The following is a 13,302-nucleotide window of genomic DNA, read 5'->3' as shown; positions in this document are numbered from 1 at the left end:
TTTATGTGCTTGATCTCTTTCCACCATATTCACTACAAAATCATCTCACAGTTTGTTTTTTCACACTTTAAATGAGCTGCTCTTACCAGAGAGTGGAGCTTAGGGTGTGGATTTCTCCTGCTGAGATGATGCGTGATCACAGAGTGATTTATGAGGGATGCATTTAAATCAGCCAGCAATTCAATATGACAGGATGTGTAGTCTTATGGTATAATACAATGCTTTTTGAAAAGACCCTTACAGAAGCTGAGAGATGTAGGCAGTGCAATTACTTATTTGGGGCTCACCCACAGTAAGGTGAAAACTGAATTATTTTACTTAAACTTTCACACAATAGCACATGGCTGTTGGAGTAAAGACTTTTTTAGAAGCCAGCGGACACGCCTCCTACACTGGGGCTGACACACACAGGGGTCACACCTTCCTAACTGGGACTGACAGAGAGGGCACGCTACCTACGCTGGGACTGAAACACATAGAGGCCATTCCTCCTACACTAGACACAGAGTCTACGCATCCTACATAGGGCCTGACAGACACATGGGTCACACCTCCTTCACTGGGACTGACAGACACAGAGGCCGCTCCTCCAACACTGGAACTGACTGACACAGGTGTCACGCCTCCTTCACTGGGGCTTTCACTGGCTGGGGCTAGTCAAGTCAAGTCAAGTAGGCTTTAATTATCATCTCAACCATATACAGTTCAGTATTGAGTAAAATGATACAGCATTTCTCCTGGACCAAGGTTCTATAAACACAACATAAATTAACAACATAAATTAACTCCCTAGCAAGACAATTAATTATCTGACTAGCTGAGACAAAACAAATTAACAATATGTTTTTACAAAAAACTAAGTACTATACAAAAAGATGACAAAGTGCACATGCAAATGTGCAAATGAGCAACAACACAACAAACAACATGACACAATCCAAAACTCAGGCAATGAGGTAATGAGTTGAAGTAGTGAGAACAGTAAACATTTCTTGTAATTAGCTGCGAAGATATAAAAACAGTCCTTGTGCATATAATAGGTAATAAATATTGTGCAAAAAGCTTTAGGTTGGTATGTGAGATTGCTGGATGGTTGATAAGTGTGTTTGCATGTGTGCGTTTATCAGTTAAATCCCACTGTTTTGAGGTGATTGAGTTTATCTGAATATATGTGTGTGTGTGTGTGCGTGTGTGTGTGTTTTTTTCTTAGTTCAGTCCCTTTTTGTTGAGGAGACAGATCTCTTGTGGAAAAAAGCTGTAACACAGTCTGGATGTGAGTGTCCGAATGCTTCTGTATCTTTTTCCAGATTGCAGGAGGGTGAAAAATGTATGAGAGGGGTTTGTTTCCTCAGCCACAATGCTGGTGGCTTTGCGAATACAGCGTGTGGTGTAGAAGTCTTCAATAGAGGGAATAAAGACCCTGATGATCTTCTTGGCTGTCCTCACTATCCACTTTAGGGACTTGCGGTTCGAAATGGCACCATTCCCAAACCAGGCAGTGATGTAGCTGCTCAGAATGCTCTCGATTGTCCCTCAATAAAAGATGGTGAGAATCAGTGGTGGAAGCTGGGCCTTTCTCAGCCTTCTCAGGAAGAGGATATGTTGCTGAGCTCTCTTGTGCAAAGAACGGGTGTTAAGGGACCAGATGAGACTCTCCTCTAGATCGACACCCAGGAGTTTGGGGCTTTTTACGATCTCCACAGAATCACTCCGTGTCCTCCTGAAGTCAACAACCATCTCTTTTGTTTTATCATTGTTCAAAGACAGGTTGTTGTCCTTACACCAGTCTTTTAGCCTCCGCACTTTTCTGTATGCTGACTCGTTATCCTTGCTGATGAGACCTACCATGTCATCGTCGTGTCATTAGCAAACTTGATATGATTAAAGCTGTGTGTCACTACACAATTGTGAGTCAGCAGTGTGAACAGCAGGTGACTGAGCACACAGCTCTGGGGGCCCCATTGCTAAGTGTGGTGGTGCTGGGGGCGCAGTCTCTGATCCGCACTGACGGATCAGAATGAACGGATGAGGCCCTTCAGTCAGAAAATTCAGGATCCAGTTACATTAGGAGGTGTTCAGGTCCTCCAGGCTCAGATTCCCGATCAGGTGTTGGGGGATGATAGTATTGAATGCTGAGCTGAAATCTATGAACAGCATTGGAGCATAAAAAGTCCTTGTTTTCTAGGTGTATGAGGGCCAGAAGGATTGTGGTGGAGATGGCGTCGTCCTTGGAATGGTTAGGATGATACGCACACTGTTCAGCGCATCTGTAAGGGAGCCGTCACTGTCACTGGCAGCTAATTATGTTTTGTAGTTGGTGTTTTTGTGGTTGTGGATTCTCTGGGTGTGTGTGCGCTTCACATCTCTGATCACCCAGGAAAGTTTGGCCCTAGTTGTTCACCTTGTGCCACGCTCTGAAGGCGAAGTCTTAAGTCTTCAGAAGGGCACGCACCTCCGCCGTAAACCATGGTTTCTGATTTGGGGCGTGAGATGATGTTCTTGGAGACAGTGATGTCATCAGTGCACTTGTTGATGTAGCTGTTCACTGATGAAGTGTACTTCTCTAAGTAAAGTCGCCATAAGTCGCAACCTCCCTCAACATGTTCCATGATATTTGTGTAAACAAGATCTAGCATGTTCTCCCCTCTCGTTGCAAAGTCGTGTATCGATGAAATTTAGGAATCACTGATCTTCAGTGACAATAAACAGTCCATCGGGGTGTGTTCTGCAGTTCACTAATCTTTTCATACAGTTCACACAGTGTTAGCATTAGTGTTCGGTGGAATGTACTGTACACTCCGATAAGTCCCGCGGTACATAAAAAGGTTTGTATCTAACAGTCACGAACTTCACCAGTGATGAGCGATAGCTAGAAGCTAGCACAGAGTTTTATATTGATGTAAACACAGAAGCCCCCGCCACGAGTCTTCAAATTCAAATTTTTATTTGTCACATACACAGTCATACACAGTATGATATGCAGTGAAATGCTTAGACGATTGCCCGTGACCTTAAAATAAAAGACTATTAATAGGAAATAATTATGAAAAAGAAAATAGAAGGTAAATTTAACTACGAAAGAACAAAAGACCTATACAGTACAAAATATACAATATAAGAAATAAAATATAGAAAAATATAAAAAATAATGTTGTACAATTATTCAAATATAGAATTTATGGAATTTTTTTGTGTGGGAATGAAGTTGAACATAAATACAAATGTCCAGGGGGTTTGCAAATATGCCTGAAAGTGACATATTTAAAGTGACTTGTGTTAGAGTACTAACGAATGTGCAGGTGTGCAGTGGCCACTAGTGTCAATATCCAGAATGTCCAGAGTGAGTGCAAGACACATGTGTGGATGTGCAAAATGGATCAGTACTGTGTAATGTACTGATTAAGAGACCGTATCGCCTGCGGGAAGAAGCTCCTCCTCAGTCTCTCTGTGTTGGTCTTCCTGACCTCAACAGAGAGAACAGTTCATTGCTGAGGTGGCTAAGGTTTTTTACAATCTTCCTGGCCTTGGTCCAGCACTGCTGTAGATTGGGTGCAGATCAGGGAGCTTGGTGCAGATGATGCGCTTGGCTGATCGCACCACCCTCTGTAGAGCCCGTCTGTCCTGCATGGTGCTGTTCCAGAACCAGATTGTGATGTTTCCCGTCAGGATGCTCTCTATGGTGCAGGAGTAGAAATTCCTGAGCACCCTGGAGGGCAGTCTAAAGTCTCTCAAGTGTCTGAGGTGGAAGAAATGCTCTCGGGCCTTTTTCACCACGGTGTTGATGTGACAGGACCATGTCAGGTCCTGCGTGATGTAGACACCGAGGTATCTGAAGCTGTCCACTCTCTTCACTGGGCTCTTGTTTGATGACGGGGGTCTGGTACTTCCTCTCCTGCTTTGTACTAAAGTCCACTATCAACTCCTTTGTCTTGCTAACATTTAGAAGAAGATGATAGTGGTGAAGTTGGTAGAGGCTACGAAGTCGTGCGTGGAGGATCTCACTTGGCCATCTCGGATCCAGAGTTAAAACCGTCTAATTGTGAGTTCATTGTATACCAATAGAAATAAGAGTATCTTTATTGTACTTGATGTACTTAATAGTGATGAATTAGCTAGTTTAAAGTCACTTAATGTTAACTTAAAAGGCGAAAGCACGAAACAGGGTTAGCCCATCTAGCTGAATGGCGGTGTCTGGAACTCTGTCACTGAACCATGTCACTGTGAAAACAAAGACGAAGCAGTCTCTAAACTCTCGCTGGAGTGGGATGTAGTCCAGTTTGCACCTGCTTGCCACGCTTTTGCTTCCTCTCAAACTGCTTTCGATGTCCCTTTCTCCGACCACCGGCAGCACTGAGGGGTGGAGGCCTGGTTTCCTCAGCAAGCCGTAGCTTTTGCCGCAGCTCATCATGTACGTTATTTATGCAGTATTTCTGAGCTGCAAAAGTGTCTGGTGTAGTACGTACTGCTCTCCACCAGAACTCCACATAGGACTGGACTGATTGGACTTGCTACAGTATGTTTCCTTCACACATGTTGGAGCACACCACCATACCAATCACACTGCTTATTTTGATTCTGTTTATACATAAATGAGGACTAACTATGCACTTTAAAAAATTGACAATACCGTAGCTTATTTTGTCACACACACACACATCATCTCATTTCACACTCCATGGCCACCCATAGTGCTGCCGTTATACCAACATGCCATATTTTTGCTTTTGCACATTCCATATAATTTATATATTTTATACTTTTACATTTACATTTTATATATCTCTATTATAGAGTTTATTTTATTATAACTGTATATTGCATATTGTAGATTTCATATTTTATTTTTTTTTTCTAGCGGCATTTGTCTCTTCTTATCATCTTATTCTATTTCATCTTTCTTTTTTAGGTCATAAAGAGTCGTATAAGCATTTCACTACATATCATACTGTATATGGTTGTGTATATGACAAATTAAATTTGAATTTGACTAACGGACACAGGGGTCACGCCTCTTTCACTGGGACTGACAGATACAGAGGCCATACCTCTTTTAGAGAAAGAGTGCACAACGAACGTTATTTAATAACAGGCATTTATTGGTGTACTTATAAGCAGTGATGTTATTATCATATTAATAAGAGTGTTGTGGTATTGGAAGTAGAAATATTTGGATCTGTTTAGTTGTGATTGCCAGTTTGGTTCAGCTGTACCACAAATATTGAGATGTGTGCACCGATCAAAATCTCACAGTCTTTACACCCCTAGTGGAATCTCCTCCTGTGTGCACACTGTGTGTTCACGCCCATTCCCAGCATTTATCACCAAGCCGAGATCCATTACCAAATCCCAGCCAATACCAGGCTCTCAGTGTTTTATCCCACTGTGTGTTTTGTTCAGTGGTGGTTTGGGCTGTCAGGAGGTTTGGGCTGCCGGCATGTATCTGCAGTTTTTCTCACACATTATTACCACCTCTTTGCTGTTTTGGAGGGAGAACGTGAGTGCTGGCTGGAGCGCAGAGGGGCCGTGCTGTCTCTACACCCTATGTGAGGAGAAGCCCTGGAAATTCTCTGAGGTGTGACGTGGGCAGGGGACAGCGTGTGTTGGAGTGTGTGTGTGTGTGTGTGTGTGTGTGTTTGTGAGAGAGAGAGAGAAAGAGAGAGAGAAAGAAGATTTAGTGCCGAGGTGGCTGTGACTCATCCACTGCAGTTAGGATACGGTGGTGCAGTCACTGCTGAGAACACCATGCTGTCTTTATAGCCTAGTTACTAAGCAAACTAAGGGTCTACACACACACACACACACACACACACACACACACACACAATTTTTATGGAGGTCAGACATGCATGTTAAAGGCACAGCCCCATTTTTAATATTGTTAACTGTGTTCATTAACATGTACATATATGATGATAAAATCCCAGCTTTGCTGCCTCAACTGTTTTGACTGTGACCCCTAGTACCCCCGTGATTCTGTCAAATATGTCCATAAATTAGCATTATGCTCAGAACAAACTGTCTGACTGAGGGACTGGAGGTCACATGACAAACAGAATAAAGATGAAGAACTGTGATATGTTACTCAGTGGTTTATAAGGACCTTTCCGTACCTTAATTAAGAACATTAATTATCTTTTCACTGATTAAGTATTACATCATTTCTTTTTAAAGAAAAAAATTCGGTAAATGTGTACATTGCAAATTGTCTTAAAATTACAATCATATAAGGTTTGTTGTCCCCTTAGCACTAGTCTTGTATTGAAAAGCCAGAACTCTTTTAAACTTCAGCTACGAAGTTAAAGAAACCAAAATTTAGCCTGCTAACATTAGTTATACAGTATAAGTAGTGTTCAGTGTATTTACAGTACCTTCTCAACCCAACCAGCAGTGCAGTCAGAGTTGTATATTTTATAACCTAATATGTGCTGTATGTTGATTGATCTAATTGATGTTGTATTTTGCATAGCTAGATGTAGGACATTCTGAACTTTAGTCAAGTGTGGGATGTCATTAGATCAATCCACAGACTTCCAGGCAAAGACCAGACTTCTACTCACAACATGTGCTTTATTTTTAGTTAGTGGTACCAGTTATGTTCTCTGGTCCAGAAATGTGGTCAAACTACGGCCACTGACCGCATTAAATTAAGCCTTTATTTGTCACATATACATTACAGCACAGTAAAATTCCTTCTTCGTATAGCCAAGCGTAACTGGGGTTAAAGTGCAGGGTCAGCCATGATACAGTGCCCCTGGGGCAGATAGTGTTAAGGGCCTTGCTCAAAGGCCCAAAAGTGGCAACCTGGTGGAGCTGGGGATCGAACCACCGATCTTTCGATCAGTAACTTCCATAGCCCACTAGCCCACTGCCCTAACTCACCATTAAATGAGTTCTATGGATTGTCACATATTTAGATATTAGGTTTACTATTTACATTTATGCAATCTTATCTCATTTATTTATTAAAACCACATTTACATTAGGTACTTTTGCTTTGCACTGTGCCTGAGTATGTGTGATGCTCCTGTCTCAGCTCAACTTTTACATTAGTAATGCTGTTCTGCACCCAAGTACAGGTGTGTATCTACACACTCCAGTCAAGTAAGTGGCACTATGTACAAAATTAAAAGTGTACACTTAAATGTAACCATTCTTTATATTTTTGCGGTTGTGTAGCATAGCATGCCAGATCCCAAGCCTATTCACTGGAGTCAACGTCTGAAAATTTGGTATAATTATTTACATTTCATTTCCTCATTTGGCTAGGAAGATAATTTCCCAGCCTTGTTTGATTAAGGCAATCGAATAATTATAGTATGACAACATACTTCTGTGGTAAAGTACGGGAGTTTTCATACAATTTTTTACGGTAACCGTCCGTGAGTGTACAGAATCGTACGTAGTAACTGACCACCTGTTTACCTGGAACCAGGCCTGGATCAACAAATGAAAAGATTCAACTTCAATAATAGAATAAACTAGACTTTCCATCGAAGGAAACTCAGACCTGAGCCCATGGTCTTTAATGCGGAAGAACCCTGGGATGTTCTTGAATTTTCTGGTGAGAGACCAATTAGGATCATTATTATTAATAACAAGAACAAGAAACAAATAGTTCACACAGGCTGATTACTACATAGACCTCATTATTAAATATAATAACGCTTATAACACTGGACTTTGATTTGCAGAGCTGTAACACAATAAGATCGCAGACCCCACATTGGGAAACAATGCTCTGGTTTTGTAAAGTTCGAGCATGTGCACTTACTGAGTTTGGCCTTCCCTGTCCTCTGATTTTCATTTCAGTTTTCATTAAGATTAATCATAATCACAAATTATGAAGACATACTGTACATTTTAATATGCATTTTTGCTTGTATTTCGAACATCTTCTGTGCACTGTGACTATAATGAAAAGTCTGTTTTACACTTATCACAGAATCCCAGGAGTCTAGCAGGTAGTTGCATCTGTAACTCTTAACAGTTTCAGTTAGTAATCAGAAACCTCCCACTGATCGTTGAGTGTGTGTGTGTGTGTGTGTGTGGCTGTGGCTCCCCAGCCAACAGCAAAGAACTACACTCAAAGTCATAACCTTCACACCACTGTGCCATCTTGTTTTGTTGCCTGCATCACATCGCCCTCCTCCTCTTTCAGGCCATCGCTGCTCCTTAAACCGGCATGTCTGTCAGTGGATGGCCAGGCGAGATGGAGAGACAAAATGCAGCAGGAAAAAGAAAGCAAAGGGAAAGATATGAGACCTGGATCCACCGTTGTGTTTAGAGTTTATCGGTGAGCCCAGGGCTGTGTTTAGGACAGATTATCACAGCAAAGTGATAAATGAGAACACTTGCCTCTGGAGGGTGCACATACCTGTGTGTGTGTGTGTGTGTGTGTGTGTGTGTGTGTGTGTGTGTGTGTGTGTGTGTGTGTTCTTCATGTACACTTTGTAGCCTCAGCTTTAAGTATGCACATTTGCAGTCCTTTGTGCAGAAAAAGAGCAACACCCTTGTCCTGTCCTTTTTCATCATAATTATAGCAGAAGAATCAAGCACCCTGCAGGCTTCACACCATTAGAGAGGAGGCTGGTGCCTCTTTATGCACAGCAGATTTATGGGCGCGCGCCTGGCGCTCGCCACAAACGTTAACGCCGTCATCGCTTTTCTTCCGCCCGCCTGTTGCCATGGCGACGGTGTACTCCGAGCCAGGGCCCCAACGCACCTTGAGCAGCGTCTGCAGTTTTTTTCCCCTTCCCTTCTTTCTGCCTTTTCCTTTTCTTTTCCCCCTTTCTCTGCATCTTCTCTTTTCTTCTCTTTTGTTGTTGGTGTTTCCAGAGCAACTATCTGTCATCTCCTTTCCATAAATACTTGCAGCTCACATTCTTGAGAGATCGGCAAGCTCAGCTTTCACATTTTTTGCTCTGAAGGCTCACAGCTGTAATCAAACTGTACACTTAGATGTTAAGTCTTGCTTTAGTATAGCACTTTAAAAAAAAACAAAGCTATGTGCATTCATTTACACAATTAAAAAAATCTGTTTAATTTAACTTCTTTGTGTAGAATAGTGATGAAAAGAAGTTGAAATTTGAGACAGTGAGCTAGACAGTACTTTCATTCAGGGTCAAATTTATTTTCATTTCTTTAAAAAAAATTTTTTTTTTGATCTGAGGGTGTATAGTCTGTTATGTTATCAGTGCCACTGAAATAAAGTAAACCAAGCTGGATACAAAAGCATTCGGTCTTATCAGAATGAAATAATGAAGTAATTATATACAACTCTGAATGTTTCAGCACTTGAGAGTAAAAGATTAGTCAGTTTACCCAAAGACTCATCTAAAACTTCTGCTTCCTCTGCCTTCTGAGTCGCTTTAATCAGCTGAAAGGAAGCCTGATGAATATGAGGATTCATTAGCAATCTTAAATTAAACTTGGCTAGCAGTTGCTCTCCTATGAACTACTGGTGGATTTTTTTTTCCTTCCCTCCATAACAGTTACGCTCCTCCACAATATAATGCAGAGACTGGAGCTCAAACCAGTGCATCTCAAACCAGTTTTGTCTGGGAACTGACCAGTCAGAGTAAAACAATTTCAAGTCTCTTTGATAGTGTTCACACACAGTGGACTAGGGTCATGATCTTGCACGAGCAGTTTTTCTTTCATGGGAGAATGAGCAAGAGAAAGAGAGAGAGACAGCGAGAGAGACTCCTACAGATCAGCTGCATAATTAGCCTCGCTTGCTCCCAGCATGAGTGCGTTTACTGCATATTGAGAGTTTGCCCTTTTCTTTTGCCACCATATCAAGGTAATTACATTTCCTTTTGTTGCTCCGTGAAAGGAGGCATCACTGGCCTGCAGTTTTACTGCCTGCCCATGGAAGCTTGGAGTACATAAATCCCTTAAAGTAGCTCTTTTCCTCCCTCCTCCCGCTGACACGGTGAGCTTAATGAAAGCACAATGAGGCAGCCTGAGTGCAAAGTAAACAGCTAATACTTAGCGTGGCTTTTGGGAGCTGTGTCACTTTTCATAGTCATTCCCACCACGCTTGTGCGATTCTGATTGGTCAGAAGATATTGATTCATTTTCTGTAGTTCTGCTGTAAGGCAGGGTTTATGTTTTTGCGCTCGTTCTAATACTGTACACTACTGCTCAACATTTTACAATGCGAATGCTCCATATTCAATTTTATTTGTATAGCGCTTTTAACAATTGTCATTGTCGCAAATCAGCTTCACACAATCAAAATAATTATTTAAGTTTGTATGGAATGTAAATGTGTATAAAGTAAAATGGTCACATAGTCCATGATGAGCAAGCCGAGGGCTACAGTGGCAAGGAAAAACTCCCTGAGATGGCAATAGGAAGAAACCTTGAGAGGAACCAGACTCAACAAGAAACCCATCATCATTTGGGTGAAACAGAGAGCAGGAATTGATCTGCATTCATACTGTGTGTTAGGTGGCAGGTAGTTGAGCTATAACAATTCATGTTAATTGATGTTAATATGGAGTCCAGGTAGTTATTGGAGGCTCAGGTAGACTTGTAGGAGAACAGGAGAGGGGAGAGCAGAAGAGGAGAGATAACAATTAGGTATGGTCACAGTCACATAAAGTATAATGTGAATGTATATTTGAGTGCAAGCAGAGACTCTGTCAGGACTAAATATAACAGCATAACTAAAAGGGAGAGCCAGAAGGAAACACAGACATAAGGGCTCCCTGAAATGTAAATCAATCACCTCACCGTCAACAAACTTGAGTGATCAATGAGAGTGAGAGAGACAGCATCTAAACATACCAGTTCACCGTAACACTCTATGTCCATGAGTCTCCCAGATCTGCTCCTTTACTCCTTTATAAAAATGTTTAATTAAATGCATAGGTTATTAGCCTAGACTTAAACACTGAGGCTGTGTTTGGGGCTTTGTAAAAAAATTTTTAAAAATCTGCCCCCAGCTGCAGTTTTCATAACACGCAGTACTGACAAGCAGCCTGCATCCTTTGATCAAATCAGGCGTAGCGGATCGTAAGACACTAGTAGTTCACTCAGATACTGCGGAAACGTTTACAACGCAAGACCATTTAATGCTTTATATGTCAAAAGTAGTATTTTAAAATCAATGCGAAATTTCACAGGGAGCCAAAGAAGTGAGGATAAGATAGGGGTGATGTGTTCGTATCTTCTGATTCTAGTGAGGACTCTCGCTTCTGCATTCTGGACTAGCTGAAGCTTGTTTATGCACCTAGTTGAACAACCAGAAGTAAGGCGTTACAATAGTCCAACCTAGAGTTGATAAAAGCATGAACTAGTTTTTCTTCATTGTTTGGCGACAATATATTTCTTAACTTGGCAATATTTCTGAGGTGAAAGAATGCTATCCTGGTAATATTATCTACATGAGCTTCAAATGAAAGACTAGAATCTATCATCACACCGAGCTCTCTTACTGTTGCACTAGATAGAACAGAAAGGCCATCTAAAGTTACAGTGTGATCTAAAATCTTGCTTCTAGCTGCATGCGGTCCTATGACTAGAACGTCTGTCTTATCAGGATTAAGCAGAAGGAAGTTAATTAGCATCCAGTCTTTTAAATTCTTTACACATTGTTTAACTTTAGCAAGCTGTTTTTTCTCATCTGGTTTTGCTGAGACATATAACTGTGTCGTCAGCATAACAATGAAAACTAATACCATGCTTATGGATTATGTTGCCCAGAGGAAGCATGTAAAGGGAAAAAAAGCAGTGGGCCTAAAACTGAACCCTGTGGAACACCACTCTCTACTAGAATAATGGAGAATAATCACCATTTAAATCTACATACTGATAACGATCGGTCAAATAGGATCTGAGCCAGGAAAAGGCTGTTTTCTTTATTCCTACTACATTTTCTAATCTGTGAGGAAAAATACTATGATTAATGGTGTCAAAAGCTGCTGGTTTGACTTCGGCCTGTAATATAAATTCCATATAAATTCAGTTTTAAAAATGCCCAAATGTCGAGATGTTTATTCAACAAATATGTAAGCAGTGTCCAGCATCAAATCTTTGTGCAGACACTGGTGAAGCTGGAATGTTACAGTACAGTAAGAACTCTATAGGGGTGCTAATAATAATCATTAATAGATTATTTGCCATTACAAATTTGACTTATTTAAAATGTTTTAACAGATAATATTTATTATGATTAATATTTTTCCGTAGCTCACATATCTGTTAACTTTTATACCACAAAAGGGACACTTGTAGTTTGGTCACAGTGCACAATATTGGACTGTATTTTTGGCAGATAGAAATGACATGTTTATTATTAAATATATTGCTATGGTTTTAGAGGAATAAACCAAGCTGTTTTAACACAGTAATCCACATTGTGGTGTTAACCCTGACCCCACTTCATACCCCCCTGTTGTTGACTATTTTACACAAAAGATCTGTGCCAGCAAACATTATAATTAAAAGTTATTAAATAATGTATACAGCAATCTAATTTCAGTTTATTATATTGTTCACCATTGTTCACATTTTTGTGATCAAAAATATGTTTGTAGAAGTTTTTCTTTTTTTGTACCTTCCCTAATTTTTGTTGTTTCATCAGCAAGATCAAGGGAAACAGAAAGGAAATACAAAAAGACGATTGAAGATTTCCTCAGTCTGCTTTGCTGTTTCATTTTACCCAAACACGATTCTGTTTTGTGTTAGTTTGTCGTCTGGCTGTGCGCTTCTCAGTCGGCTTGTTTTTGATTCAGAGGGAGAGGGCTGGGTGAGGGCAGGCTGGGCTAGCAGAGGGTAATGCAGTAATCACATTGGTTCCCCCTGGAGTGGGCGAGAGGGTTAGCAAAGTGCTGCCCTCTGCCTGTGGCGACTCCCCCAGCTGCTGCACTCCAGAAAGCCTGGCTGTCTCACAAACCACGCTGCTTACTGAAAGAGTCAGACACACACGCACACACACAAACACATATTCATTTAAACACACACATGAAGTGTATATGAGGACACCTTTTACATCAACTGTTCCTTCCAGTTATATGTATTTGAATTTCATTCACTTCAACCATTTCCATTTTCATTGCACTTGATTAATAAACTTGCACAGAACATTAACTGAAGCTATACCACGCATTTAGAAAGTAAACATAAAAAAAGAAAGCCCACGCTAAAGCATACTGAAAAAAATCACATCTTAACAAGTGACTCTAGACATATTTTTCTAATATTATTTTCCTATGAGATTTGATGAACCAAAAACATCTAGACATTTTTAGAAGCTTCTATTGGCAGATCATTTTGATAATTTTTAGCATTTAT

The 13,302-nt window shown here is 40.7% G+C and overlaps 1 protein-coding gene across 3 annotated transcripts in view; it reads left to right on the top strand.

Moving 5' to 3' along the window:
* The window catches only part of efcab11 (EF-hand calcium binding domain 11), an 84,086-nt gene that overhangs the window by 27,832 nt on the left and 42,952 nt on the right, over nt 1-13,302 (top strand). Inside the window, exon 6 of one of the 3 annotated variants that reach the window (XM_053510167.1) lies at nt 3,944-4,006. The exons of the other annotated variants lie outside the window; for them this stretch is intronic. Within the exon in view, the coding sequence (XP_053366142.1) occupies nt 3,944-3,953 (10 nt within the window). The 3' untranslated portion in view covers nt 3,954-4,006. Of the gene's footprint in view, nt 1-3,943; nt 4,007-13,302 lie in introns of those variants that run through there. 3 annotated transcript variants of the gene reach the window in all.

The sequence above is a fragment of the Clarias gariepinus genome, chromosome 13 (genome assembly GCF_024256425.1).
Source record: "Clarias gariepinus isolate MV-2021 ecotype Netherlands chromosome 13, CGAR_prim_01v2, whole genome shotgun sequence".
Taxonomy (NCBI): Eukaryota; Metazoa; Chordata; class Actinopteri; order Siluriformes; family Clariidae; genus Clarias; species Clarias gariepinus.
The sequence above is the reverse complement of the archived record's forward strand: the minus strand, read 5'-3'. Positions and strand labels throughout refer to the sequence as shown.